General features: G+C 46.3%; 1 protein-coding gene across 1 annotated transcript in view; it reads right to left on the reverse strand.

Moving 5' to 3' along the window:
- Positions 1 to 4,603: 4,603 nt before the first annotated feature.
- Positions 4,604 to 14,893, reverse strand: part of LOC127203778 (cytochrome P450 2B1-like) — a 31,886-nt gene continuing 21,596 nt past the window's right edge. Inside the window, 6 exon segments of the mRNA XM_051162644.1 lie at positions 4,604 to 4,942; positions 6,724 to 6,865; positions 7,039 to 7,166; positions 7,169 to 7,219; positions 10,032 to 10,173; positions 10,707 to 10,883. Of these exon segments, the coding sequence (XP_051018601.1) occupies positions 4,758 to 4,942; positions 6,724 to 6,865; positions 7,039 to 7,166; positions 7,169 to 7,219; positions 10,032 to 10,173; positions 10,707 to 10,883 (825 nt within the window). The 3' untranslated portion in view covers positions 4,604 to 4,757.

Here is a 14,893-nt window from a genome sequence, read left to right on the forward strand (position 1 = left end):
CGTGTTTCTGTACGGTTCCTCTGGCTACTTGTTCTCCTGTGAGGAGTCAGCCACACAGCAGAACAATGGCTTGGATACCAGATGCTGTGTAGCTTATACTGTGTTGATGCTTTGTTCCACAGGGGGACCACACCACTTCAGTTCTCAAGAGTGCAGTGTGCTCAAAGCTTGCAGTTTCCAACCCTGGGGGAAGATCAGCCGCAGTCAGAGGTGGTGGTGGGCATGGGGCTTCTTTTTTATCTTCCCCACTTGTTTAGACTGAGGGACCCCGAAGTCTGTGTTTTGGAAAGTGGCCCGTTCATTCGTTCATTCACCTGCGTTGCTGTTCTGAGCCACTGTGCCTGTTGCCAATGGCTGCCACTCACTGCTGCCCACCGCACCAGCAGATGCAGTCAAGGAGACTCTGGTCCCCAGGGGGTCCGTGCTCTTTACCATATTCTGGGGAGCACATGGTTTTCAAAATTTGTTCCTTCCAAATCGTGGAGTTGTACCACTGTAGTCGGGGCGGGGGGGGGGGGAGCTTGGTGCTCCTGGTTAACAAATCAGTCCGTTTTCCAGACTCTATTACTCTGGCTTCTAGACAAAGTCCACACTGTGCCCCACCATCTTGTCCTGCCCCCAGTTTGAAAGTATTTTATTGAGTATATGTGCCTCAATGTCCATAAGAGAAATTGTTCTGAAATTCTCTTTCTCCGTTGAGTCTTTGTGAGGTTTAGGTATCAGTGTGAGTGTAGCCTCACAGGGTGTGCTAATGTTTCTTCCATTTCTATTTTGTGGAGTAGTTTGAAGAGCATCAGTATTAGTTCTTTTTGAAAGTGTTGTAGAATTCTGTGCTGAAACCATCTGGCCTGGGGAAATTTTTTTTTTTTTTTTTTGGTTGGGAGACTTTTGATGACTGCTTCTATTTCAGCAGGAAAAATAGGACTATTTAATTTGTTTACCTGTTCTTGATTCAATCTATCAAGAAAATTGTCCATTTCATTTATATTTTAAATTTTTGTGGCATGGAGGCTTTTGAAATAAGACCTAATGATTCTTTTGATTTCTTCAGTGTCTGTTATGTTTCCCTTTTCATTTCTGATTTGGATAGAGTCTCTTTGCCTTTTAGTTAGTTTTGCTAAGGGTTTGTCTATCTTGACAATTTTTTCAAAGAACCAGCTCTTGGAATCTCCGACTCTTTGAATGTTCTCTTTGTTTCTGTTTCATTGATTTCAAGACTGAGTTTGATAATTTCCGTCCATCTGCTCCTCTTGGGTGTTTCTGCTTCTGTTTTTTTCCCTAAGGCTTCCAGATGTGTCAGTAAGTCTCCTGTCTGAGATGTTTCAAAGGTACTTTCTTCTTAGTGCCACTTTTATGTGTCTCATAAATTTTCCTTGGTGAAGTTAACCTCTTTGGGTTGTAGCTTTCCTTATCTTCTGTAGGGCTGGATTTGTGACTATGTACTGTTTATTTTTGTTTTTGTTGTGGAATATCTTGTTTTCCCCATCTATGGTTATTGAAAGTTTTGCTGGGTTAAGTAGTCTGGGCAGGCATCTGTGGTCTCTTAGGGTTTGTAAGACCTCTGCCCAAAGTCTACTGGCTTTTAGGGTCTCTGCTGAAAAGTCAGGTGTGATTGTGATTTGTTTGCCATTCTTTATTACTTGGAATTTTCCCCTTGCTGCTTTTTGATGTTTTTTTCTTTGTTCTCTACATTTTGTGTTTTGATGCTCATGTAGTGGGAAGATTTTATATTATGGTCTACTCTGTTTGGTGTTTTGTAGGCCGCTTGTATGATTATATGAATTCCTTTCTATAAATTGAGAAAATTTTCTTCTATGATTTAAAAAAAATATATTTTCTGGGCCTTGGAGCTGGGCATCTTCTCTTTCCTCAATGCCTAGTATTCTTAGGTTGCATTTTTTTTTCATGGTGTCCTTGATTTCTTAGATGTTTTGTGTTGGATATTTTTTAGATTTAACATTTTCTTTGATGGTTGCATCAAATTCTTCCACTGTATCTTCTGCATCTGAGATTGTTTTCTCTATCTCTTGTATTCTGTTGGAGATGCTTACCTCTTCAGTTCCTGTTTTCTTCTCTAAGTTCTCTCTTTCCAGGCTTTCTTCAGCTTGTGATTTTATTATTGTTGCCAGTTCCATCTTCAGATCTTCAGCCATTTTATGGATCTCCTTGACCTGATTGTTTACATTTTCCTGATTTTTTTTTCCCTGTGACTTCTTCCTTTCCTCTCTATAGGGCTCTGTCGTGGTCTCTCTAATGTCCTCGGTCTGTTTGGCTGTTTCTTCATGTATTTGTTTACTGGTTTTCTTCATTTCCTCCATTACCGTCTTCATTATGAAGGAGCTGAGGTCATTTTCTTGTGGCTCAGTTGTGTTTTACTTTCCAGGGTTGATTGCTTTGGGATAACTGGGCTCCAGCAATGCCATATTATTATTTAAGCTTTTCTTATTTGTCTTTTTATTTTGGCCTTTAGTTCTTGCTGTCTCTGGTATTTGGTGGTAGTTTCTAGTGTCTTTTACTGGCCGTTGAGAGCAACTCATAGGTGAATGGCTGTAGGTTGTGACCCCTCACCTGTGGGAACCAGGAAACACTTTCATGGATCAGATGGGGATGATCTGGGTTCAGATCCAGGAACTTTCTGGGTATTGGTTGGGTAGTATGTGTCAGATCCATTTGTGCTCTACACTGTGGTGTCTTCTCTGGACTAAAAGACCTAAACCTTGGTGCCTTCCACCCCACAGTTCTGTCTGAAGCACAGAGCAGAGATTATGCTCAGTGCTCACTGACTGGCATGAAGAGCCCACACCAGTGCCTGTGCCTGCTTGCACCCAGGAACTCTTGTGGATTGGCCAGGTCTCCTGAAGTCAGATCCACATGAGTTCCACACTGTGGGGTCTCCTCTGGGCTAGCAGCACCAGACAGTTCTGCCTTGTGACCCACTGCTTGGTCTGAGACAGAGAGCAAGAGTGCTGTGTGCCTGCTAAGATTTAGGGACCACACTTTGACCTTCTTAGACCCAAGAACTCTCCGTGGATTAGCAAGGTGACCTGAGGTCAAATCCGCCCATGTTCCACACCCTGGGGTCTCCCCTGGACTAGCATGCCGAGATGCTGGTGCCTCGCTCTCAACAGTTCAGTCTGAGACAAAATGCCAGTGCAGCAAGCTGTCAGACATGTGGTTAAGCTGTGGTGAACACGCCTGCACCATCCAGGGCCTGCCGTGTATTGACCAGGTGATTCTATGATGTCAGATCCACCCATGCTCCATTCTCTGGGGTCTGCCTGGGCTAGTGGACCCAGTAGCTGGTGCCCTGCAGCCCACAGTTGAGTCTGAGACCAAGTCCAAGATGTACAGTGTAGGTGCAGCTCTCAGACAGGCATGCTTCCAGACACTGGGCATACACCTGCAGGGACACAGGGACTCCTCCATGGAGCATCTATATGGCCCGAGGCCAGACCCATGTGTGATCCACACAGTTTTGGCCCCTCTCACCCAGGGCTCTCCAGCTCTGGTGTTCTGTAGCACCAAGGCTGATGCCTCGGCTCAGGATGAGACACAGCGTGTGATCGGTGCCTGTTCTTCTGGCACCAGAAACGTAAATACCAGAAGCTGTCTCCCCCAAGCATCTTCTAGGACATTAGCACTGCATGAGACAGATGAAGACGACAGCCTCATGCATGGAAAACTACTGAATTCTCAGCCTTTCCTTTATGGAGCAGTCATTGTTATACTGATAAAGCCATGGCCTATAATCCAGCCTAAGAAATACCATAGATAGATGATAGATGATAGATAAATGTATACTTATATTAATGGATAGATACATAGACAATTGAAAGGCAGGCAGGCAGAAAGATTGATTGATTCTGTTAGTCATGTTCCTTTAGAGAACCCTGAATAATGCAGGCATTAGTGTGATTTTTTTTTTTTGATATTTAAAGAAATTTAAGGTAGCCTGAAGTTGGTGTTAAGAACAGTACAGCTGGGGCTGGAGAGATGGCTCAGCGGTTAAGAGCACTGACTGCTCTTCCAGAGGTCCTGAGTTCAATTCCCAGCAACCACATGGTGGCTCACAACCATCTATAATGGGATCTCATGCCATCTTCTGATGTGCAGGCACACATGCAGGCAGAACACTGTATATATAATAAATAAATCTTTGTTAAAAAAAAAAAAAGAATAGTACAGCTGAGGGGCCTTGGGCTGAGGGTGCCCCAAGTATAAAGAAAAGATGCAGGGAGAGGGTGCCAAGGAAGATCATGAGAAAAGGCCATGCAGGTGTGTGTGACTGCAGCATGTAGAATGTCGGAACCTAGACAATCTTGTGTGTAAACTAAAAGACACAAGACACCAAAAGATCACACACTATGTAATTCTGTTTACACGAACCATGCACATTTAGGCCAATCTGTAGACAGAGAATTCAGATCATATACAGAGTCCATATCGCACGACATGGAGCAGCGTAAGCTGATAAGTGGGGACCGCAGCTTCCGGGATAAACAGAGACATGACTCAATCTGAGATGTGATCTCCAGAAGTCTCTGTTCACACAGTAACGACAAAGTCACTTGCTTGATTTCCCCATTGCAATTCACATGGGGGGGGTGGGGAAGGACACATCTCAGAGCCTTGGAGAATCTGCAACAGGTAGAAGGATGCAAACAATGGCCTAGGGTCTGGTTTCCTGCAGTTTTCTCAGAGGCAGAAAGATGAGCCACTCTCTACAGAAGTGGAAACCATTAGCCACCTTAGTCCAGTCAGCAGCGGGCCAAGAAAGAGATCTCGTACGTTTGTGGTATTTTGCCAACGCCACTCATCTTGGGGGAGAGGTCAATGTCTTGAGGAGACTTGGGGCTGGCCAGAGAGAAGTTCTGGAGGATGGTGGTGAGGAAAAGGAACAGTTCGTTGCGGGCGATGTTTTCGCCGAGACACATGCGCTTTCCTGTGGGCACAGAAGGCGAGCCATGGGAGCCCCTGGTCACTATACAAGCTTTCAACTGTCCGATCCCTAAACCCACTTAGACCACACTGTCCATTGCATGAATAAGAATAAGTTTGACCCTCAACAGAGGATCTAAGAGATTTTCAACACCTTAAAGAATCGGTGCATGGGCCAGTGAGATACTCTAGCATGGACAGAAGCCTGCTGTCAGTCCCGAGGACATGAGTCCAATGTTCTGAACACACATGCTAGAAGAAAAGAACCATATCCCTCACACTCTCATCTGACAGCACAAACTGTGGCTCACATGTATACACATGCAAACATTCACTCAATAAATAAGTTGTGAAATGAGAGATGAAACATTGGCGTATGTCTAGCGGTCACTTTTTATCAAATCTGTAGCTTTTGTTAGCTTACCAACCCTAACCCGGCTATGCCACTCCTGGGAATATACCTGAATGATGCTCCAACACACAACAGGGGCATTTGGCCAACAATAGCAGCGTTATTTGCAATAGCCAGAATCTGGAAACAACCTAGTGTCCCTCAACTGAAGAACGGATCGATGGTACATCTACACAATGGAATACTGTTCGACTATTAAAAGCAAGGAAATCTTGAAATTTGCAGGCAAATGGCTGGAACTAGAAATGATCATCCTGAGTGAGTTAACCCAGATCTAGAAAGACATACATGGTATATACTCACTTATAACTGGACACTAGCCAAACAGAGATGTCCCCTGAAAGTCTTCACTTACCAGGAGATTGGGATAGATACTGGGACTTCCTATTGGGACTCCAGGTGAGAGAGGTAAGGGAGAATGGGGAAATAGAAGGATTCAGAGGGTCTTAGAAACCTACAAGAAGAACACCATGACAGGTGGATCTGGATCCAGAGGAGTCTTCTTAAACTACTGTACTAACCAAGGACAATGCATGCACCAAACCTAGAACCCCTATCCAGATCTAGCCAACGGACAGCACATTCTGCACAGTTGTGTGGAGAGCAGGGACTGACTCTGACATGAACTCTGGTGCCCCCTGTGTGACCACTTCCCCTTGGTGGGGAGACCTGCTGCCACTCAGAGGAAGAGTAAGCAGGCTACCAGGATGAGACCTGAAAGGCTGTGATCATATAGCGGGGGAGGAGGTACCCTTCTGTCACAGACCTAGGGGAGGGGAAGAGAATGAAAGAAGGAGGGAGGGGGAACAGGAAGGTACAAGTGAGGGGATAACAGTTGAGATGTAATCTGAATAAATTACTTAAAATAAAAAAAATAGGTTCTATTTTGTCAGGCATTTAATCACCATTAAGAAGTGGTTTTACTTGTTTAAAAAAAGGTTTTTAGTCTACTTTTCAAAGAAAATTAGAAAATGGGTTTTCTCAGGTTAGAGGGTTGTAAATGTTTTTCAAAATTCCTCCTAATGAAGGACAGCAGGTAGCCAAGAAGAGACTTGATACCCTATGAGAATATACAGGGGGAGGTAATCCCCCTCAGGAACAGTCATAGGGGAGGGGAATAATGGGAAAAAGGGGGGGGGGAGGAATGGGAGGATACAAGGGATGGGATAAACATTGAGATGTAACAAGAATAAATTAATAAAAAAAAAAAAAAAGAAAAAAAATTCCTCCTAACGTGGTCGTCCTGGTGTACGGGAAGGTCCAGGCAAAGCAGCTGGAGCAGGGCTCAGTAAAAGCAAACCTTTATCTGTTTGTGTCCAAGGGGCAGGGCCTGCCCTCTGGTGTCTGAGAATGGAATCGCAGGTCTGTCTCACCTATGGAAAAGGGCATAAAAGCTTCACTTTTCTTCAGTTCTCCATTGGCGTCCAGGAAGTGGTCAGGATTGAAGGCGTCTGGATGTTCGAAGTACTGTGGGTCATGAAGAGCTGAACTCAGGATGGGGTACACTTCAGTGTCCTAGGAGAAGTTCCAAGACACAAAGATGTTAATGTATCTTGACTCCCTGTGCAAAAACAGCCGGTCCCTAAAAAACACGGAATTCTGGGAAACCAAAATCAGGAAATTGGTTGACGATTATGGGAGTGGAGTTTACTCACGGAAAATAGATGAGGAATCACAGTGGGTCTCACCTTGGGGATCAGGTACCCTCGGAACAATGTGTCTTTGGTGACTTTGTGTGGCAGACTCATAGGGATAAGATCTGAAAACCTCTGAACCTCATAAATGACTGCGTCAGTGTACGGCATTTTGGTGCGGCATTTGGTAGGCGGTGTGAGCCGATCACCTGCTCAATCTCCTTTCGGATTTTCTCTGCGCATAAAATAAAGACGATAGTCAGTGTTCGCTTTGCTCATGTAACACAGAGGCCCTGTTTCCTGGGATCAATAGCAAAGAAACAGTGCAAAGAAAAGACACTACTGAGAAAGACACAGTGCGCTCTTCTTTTGCACACCTGTGCTTCTCACAAACACCAGTCTCTCCAGCACACTTAGAGCATATTAGAGTCTCTTCTCAATGAGCTCCAACCTTACTTGAAAAAGATGGAAAAGGGAAAACCTACAGCGCAAGGTCATTTCAAGTGTCAATCTGAAATGAGGGCTAGAGGGTGAAATGTCAAGCAGATATGAATATAAGTTGTGTTCCAGCATAGACTGGTCTACACACACACACACACACACACACACACACACACACACACACACACACACGCAGGGAGTAATGCCTGCATGCATGCACTCACACACACTGCATGGGATTTATGTTTTAAAATCTAGGGGGATGGAGAGAGAGGTGGGGCTATGTTTAGGAGCACTGGCTCTCATCCAGAGGACCCAGGATCAATTTAGAGCACCCACATGGCAGCTGAAACTCTCTGTAACTCCAGGGTGAGGGCAACTGACAACCTCACACAAGCACACCTGCAGGAAAAGCACAATTTTAAAATCCAGGCTAATAAACTAGAGATACGTCCTCAAGAATAAAAGGGAAATAAACTGATTCATACAAAATTTTAATAAGTTGGCTGATGAAATGCCTCAACCAGCAAATTCACTTGACTTGAATTCCTGCCAGCCTGAGTCTGACAAACACAACACACGTGCGGCTAGGATAGAGCAATATACCCACAGTTGTATATTTTTGTGCAGATGAGCTGTAGCAGGCATACAACTTGCTTTTAAATTTTAGAATGTGAATATATATAAATCGACCAAGAAATGGATGAGTCAGTTAATGAAAGGAAACACTGATGAGCGACTGAAGTGAGCAAACAGAACTGTATTATAATTTTCACTTATTACTCACTATATTATTAAATTAATAAATCAGTAAATGGTTCCTATGCAAGTAAGCTAACGCACACAACAGTTATCTATAATCAGGAGAGTGTTAGACTTAGTGGAGAAATATGGGAGTGAATAAAAGAATAAACATAGGAATTAACGTATAGGTATAGCGAATGATAAATAAATCACAGATAAAGGGGTCAGTTATTTAATGGATGCGTGGAGGAATGGGGTGGGCACATGAAAGCTGAATTCAAGGCCAGTTGTTAGGATGAAGGACTCAAAAAAAAAAGTTGCTTTACAAATGAAGAAATGGCTCTATGGCAAATAACTCACACAACTATTTCTGATCAAAGAATAAACCTCACGAGTTAATTAATCAAGGAAATGAATGAAATATATGTCCTTGGGCGAATCATAGGGGAAAGAATCAAGGACTCGCAATCTGTGGATGCAGAGAAGATGGGCAGGGGGGTAGATGAGTGTGAACAAGTATATAGTTGGAAAAATGGACGGACGAGTGGGTGGAGAGTAGATGAGTTGGTCAATAAATAGAATCCGTGAAGGATGAAGAGGTGTATGGGTAGGAAGATGGGTGAGTTGATGGATGTGGAGGCGAGAGAAAAGAAGAGAGGAAGGGTGGATGGGTGGATGGGTGGATGACTAATGGATGGATGGGTGGGTGGGTGGGTGGATAGATGGATGGATGGATGACTAATGGATGGGTGGGTGGGTGGGTGGGTGGGTGGATGCATAGATGGATGGATGGATGCACGGATGGATGGATGGATAGATGCATGCATGGATGGATGGATGGATGGATGGATGGATGGATAGATGGATGGATGGATGCATGGATGGATGGATAGATGGATGGATGGATGCATGGATGGATGGATAGATGGATGGATGGATGGATGGATAGATGGATAGATGGATAGATGGATGGATGGATGGATGCATGGGTAGATGGATGGATGGATGGATGGATGCATGGATGGATGGATGGATGGATGCATGGGTGGATGGATGGATGGATGGATGACTAATGGATGGGTGGGTGGGTGGGTGGATAGATGCATAGATGGATGGATGGATACATGCATGGGTAGATGGATGGATGGATGGATGGATGGATGGATGACTAATGGATGAATGGATGGGTGGGTGGATGGATGGATGGATGGATGATTAATGGATGGATGGATGGGTGGGTGGATAGATGCATAGATGGATGGATGGATGGATGGATGGAACAACCTTAGTGATAGAAGAAAACAACAGAAAGTGAGTCATCAGAGTCTTCTTTCACACACCACCCACAGCACTACCTTAGTTTAGAACTAGACTGAAGCTTTCAGAGCTTTGGGTGTTAAGAAGACCATGTCTCTATGGCATCAGCCAAGGACAATACGTGCAGTAAACTTCGAACCCCTACCCAGATCTACCCAATGGACAGGACATTCTCCACAGTTGAGTGGAGAGTGGGGTCTGACTTTCACACGAACTCTGGTGCCCCATATTTGACCACGTCCCCTGGGTGGGGAGGCCTGGTGGCACTCAGAGGAAGGATAGCAGGCCACCAAGAAGAAACTTGATACCCTATGAGCATATACAGGGGGAGGAGGTCCCCATCAGGAACAGTCATAAGGGAAGGGAGTAAGGGGAAAATGGGAGGGAGGGAGGAATGGGAGGATGGGATAACAATTGAGATTTAATATGAATAAATTAATAAAATATATATTTTTTAAAAAGAAGACCATGTCTGTCTCATCCACAGAAACCCCTGTATCCAAAATGGAGAGAACGGTTTCCCCAACTGGCCACCTGTGGCGCACCTGCAACATCTGGGTACTTGAGCAAGATCAGGAAGGTATAGCGGATCGTGGTGCTGGTCGTCTCGGTGCCAGCAAAGAAGAGAGACAGCACAGACATGATGAGGTTCTGGTGATGGAAATCTGTGTGCTTGTTGGACTTCTCCTGGATTGAAGTGGGAGAGAGAAGAGAGGGTGATTGGTGACTGGAACCTTGCAGGGAGATGTGCACACGTCCCAGAACACTGTCCTCTTTGGGAACCTTGCAGGGAGATGTGCACACGTCCCAGAACACTGTCCTCTTTGGGAACCTTGCAGGGAGATGTGCACACATCCCAGAACACTGTCCTCTTTGGGAGTCTTACATTATCTGGATGTCTTGGCATTTCTCAACAATATCCTTTGGCTTCTTCTGTCTTTTTCTCCTTTTCTCTTTCATAGTTTATCACTTCTGTCTCTGGGGGGTTTTCTCCTTTTTGATACTCCCCCAACAATATTGGTATCCTATTTGGTTTTCTCCTCTCTTTCTTTCTTTCTTTCTTTTTTTTTTTTCTTCATTTTCTGGATGCTTCTGCAACTCCTCCACTTCTTTTTCTGCTTCTCCTCATCATGCTCTGTTTCCCTCTCCCCTCTTTTCCTCTGTTCACACCCCCACCCTCCACTCTCACCCACACCCTCTCTCAGTCATGCAGGACTTACCTTCTCCATGCGTATGAGGTAAGCATCTATGAAGTCTCTTGGAGCGCTGGGGTCCAAGGTTGCCCTGTGCTTTTCCACACTCTGGCTAATGTAGTGGAGAATTTTCTGCATAATTCTGTACATGTCTCTGTGTCCACCAGGAAAGTATTTCAGGAAGCCAGAGAAGAGCTCAAACACCTGAGGGAGAGAGAGAGAGAGAGAGAGAGAGAGAGAGAGAGAGAGAGAGAGAGAGAGAGAAGGGTCCATGAGGTCACATAGAGCTATAAAGTCTCAAGAAGTAGACAGCGCTCTATCTCAGTCACTGTTGTAATGTCGTGAGAGACACCAAGATGAAATCAACCCTTTAAAAAGCATTTAAATGGGGATTTGCTTAATGTTTCAAATTTTTAGTCCATTATCATCATGGGATAGGAAGCACAAAAACAGGGAGACAAGCATACACCGGAGATCTTGCATCCTGTTACACAGGCAGGCAGGCAAAACCAGAGGGGACACTGTGCCTTGCATGTGCGTCTTAAACCTGAAAGCCTACCCCTAGCAATCTACTTCCTTCGGCTAGGACACAGCTCCAAATCCTTCCAAAGATCCTTCCACTGGGGCCGAAATATGCAAGTGTATTAGGCTGCGGGGCCCAGTCTCATTCAAACTGCCATGTGCTCATAGACAAGGTCCTCACTTGCCTGACATGGCAAACATGGCGCCAACAGGTTTTCCATTTAACCTTCTCCCCTTTGCTAAGTAAAGGTTTAGGTTATATTTCTAAAGCTAGTCCCCAAGGCCCATTTCCTTGTTTGGGAATCACTCACGTGTGAACTAAACAAGAAGGTCCAGCTATCAAAATTCATTATTTGCTTCTTGTTACTTGGACTCTCTCTCTGTCTCTCTCTGTGTCTCTCTCTGTCTCTCCGTCTCTCTCTGTCTCTGTCTCTCTGTCTCTGTCTGTCTGTCTGTCTGTCTCTCTCTCTCTCTCTCATTTATCAACCAGTCATGATTAATATACTCACTAAAGCCCAGAATCATCCCTCTCAACCTTAAGAATCTACTCCCGCAGAAACCCCTCCCTGCAGCTACTGCTGTGGCTGCTGCTGCTGGCTTAACTCCTTTCTCCACCTCCAAGATAATAAATCTTCTGGGATCATAATTGTGATGGGTTTACAGTTGGTGTCCACTCATACAATCCAATAGTGACTAATTTGTGAGGTTTCCTTTAGTACCATTCCTAAACATTCCCCAAGACATTGGGTGATGACTTAGGTGTGTCTAACATATTTACGTTATCTTATGAAAGTAGGGATGATGCACCCCACCCCAGGCTTCAGTGGCCACATTGGATTCCTCTGGAAGATCATTAGATCAGATTGGCTTGGTTGGCAGTTTTGTATTCACGTTGGGTGGCTGTTCACAGAGGCCTCCTTATCAGCCAGTGGAAGCCCAGGAAACACCCTGGTTCTGGACCCTTGACTTCCAGCCACCTGTAGTGATGGGGGCTGCTCCCTCCATTCTGACTAAAAACTCCAAGTCACAACCCAGCAATACTGCTGATTCATGATAGCCTTCAAGAGTGACTGCTTTCCTCCAACCCTTGCTGCCTCTCACTGATTCTCTGCAACTCTGAGGCTGCCTCCCCTCAGATGTCCTGTCCAGCACAGTCTGCCACTCCCCCACCCTACTCCCATCTCCCCCCCACCCCACACACCCAAACCATCTCATTCAAACAGCTCCAGGATCCCTCCCCAAAGCCACTACATCTGCAAACACCCTCCCCCTTACATGAACATATTACAGACCTGGCCTCTTCCAATGCAGCCGCTCCAGGACCCTTTCCAACAGCTCTCCCGCCCTCGCCACCCACTGCCCAGTGCAGCTCCACTTCACACTCACTACAGTGCCAGCTGAGACTCCACTGGTGGGTCATTGGCCTTTCAGTCATGCCACGCCTCTTGCGGTTCTCAAATTAACCCTTTCCTGTTCTAACTCTTGCGATCCTGCCTGCAGACTACACTGCATCTCAGCTTTAGCCTACAACCTCTCAGCTCACTCCAAAAATTCTCTCTATTTCACTCCACAAAACTACTTGCTCTGGTTCCCCCCCCCCTCAGGCAATACTTCTACAGCTTACAGAAACAACAAATCCACAAATACCTAATATCCTCTGTTATACCGTTGCAAAAGTCTCATTTCCACTTCCATTCTGTCGAGTTTCATTCTCTCTCTGTCTCTGTCTCTCTCTCTTTCCCTTGAACTAACATATATGACGTATGTGTGTATGTATGTATGTGTGTGTATATACATATAATCATAGTTAAGCTGATCACTTATAAGTGGATATTAACCCAACATAGATGCCCTTCCAGAGACTCCACGTGCAGGGGATCAGATCAGATTCCGGGACTCAAAGATGGAGTCCGGGAGGAGTGCTGAGAGGCGTATGGAAGAGTGAAGTGACAGAATGAGGTAAAGGGAGACCATCATGGCCGCTGGATGTGGACACAAGTGCGCCTGCGCGAGCTGATGCACCAACCAAAGGCAATATATGCGGAGGACCTAGACCCCGCCCCCCGTTTAGGTATAGCTGCAGAGAACCTAGACACTGCCCTCTGTTTGGGTATAGCTGCAGAGACCATAGACCCCGCCGCCACGTTTGGATATAGTTGCAGAGAACCTAGACCCCGCCCCTCTGTTTGGGTATAGCTACAGAGAACCTAGACCCCGCCCCCCGTTTGGATATAGCTGCAGAGAACCTAGACCCCACCCCTCTGTTTGGGTATAGCTGCAGAGAACCTACACCCCGCCCCCCCCGTTTGGATATAGTTGCAGAGAACCTAGACCCCACCCCTGTTTGGGTATAGCTGCAGAGAACCTAGACAAGCCCCCCATTTGGGTTTAGCTGCAGAGAACCTAGACACCCCCCTGTTTGGATATAGCTGCAGAGTACCTAGATCCTGCCCCATGTTTGGATATAGCTGCAAAGAACCTAAACCCTGCCCCGCCATTTTGGGTATAGCTGCAGAGAACGTAGAACAAGGCCCCCGTTTGGGTATAACTGAAGAGAAACTAGACCCCGCCCCCCTGTTTGGGTATAGCTGCAGAGAACCTAGACCTCCCCCCTTCGTTTGGGTATAGCTGCAGAGAACATAGACCCCGCCCCCCCCGGTTTGGGTATAAACGCAGAGAACCTAGACCCCTCCCCGTTTGGGTATAGCTGCAGAGAACCTAGACCCTGCCCCCCTGTTTGGGTATAGCTGCAGAGAACCTAGACCCCGCCCTACCTGTTTTGATATAGCTGCAGAGAACCTAGACCCCCCACCAGTTTGGGTATAGCTGCAGAGAAACTAGACCCTGCCCTCCCCCTTTTTGGGTATAGCTGCAGAGAACTTAGACCCCACCACTGTTTGAGTTTGGGTGCAGAGAACAGACACCCCACCCCTTGTTTGGGTATAGCTGCAGAGAACCTAGTCCCCCTGTTTGGGTATAGCTGCAGAGGACCTAGACCCAGGCCCCCCTGTTTGGGTATATCTGCAGAGAACCTAGACCCCTCCCCTTCCCTGTTTGGGTATAGCTGCAGAGAACCAAGACCTCGACCCCCTGTTTGGGTATAGCTGCAGAGAACCTAGACCCCACCCCCCTGTTTGGGTATAGCTACAGAGAACCTAGACCCCACCCCACCTGTTTTGGTATAGCTGCAGAGAACCTAGACCCTGTCCTCCCCCTTTTTAGGTATAGCTGCAGAGAACCTAGACCCCACCCCCTGTTTGAGTTTGGGTGCAGAGAACAGAGACCCCACCCCCTGTTGGGGGTTAGCTGCAGAGAACAGACACCCCACCCCTTGTTTGGGTATAGCTGCAGAGAACCTAGACCCCACCCCCTGCTTGGGTATATCTGCAGAGAACCTAGACCCTGTCCCCCCGTTTGGGTATAGCTGCAGCGAACCTAGACTCCGCCCCCTTTTGGGTATAGCTTCAGAGAACCTAAACCCCGCCCTCCAATTTGGGTATAGTTGCAGAGGACCTAGAGCCCGCCACCCCATTTGGGTATAACTGCAGAGAACCTAGACCCCCCCCGTTTGGGTATAGCTGCAGAGAACCTAGACCCCGCCCCCCTGTTCCGGTCATACTGCAGAGAACATAGACCACGCCCCTGTTTGGTTATAGCTTCAGAGAACCTAGACCCCCCCGTTTGGGTATAGC

This window comes from Acomys russatus, chromosome 19, assembly GCF_903995435.1.
Source record: "Acomys russatus chromosome 19, mAcoRus1.1, whole genome shotgun sequence".
Classification (NCBI taxonomy): domain Eukaryota; kingdom Metazoa; phylum Chordata; class Mammalia; order Rodentia; family Muridae; genus Acomys; species Acomys russatus.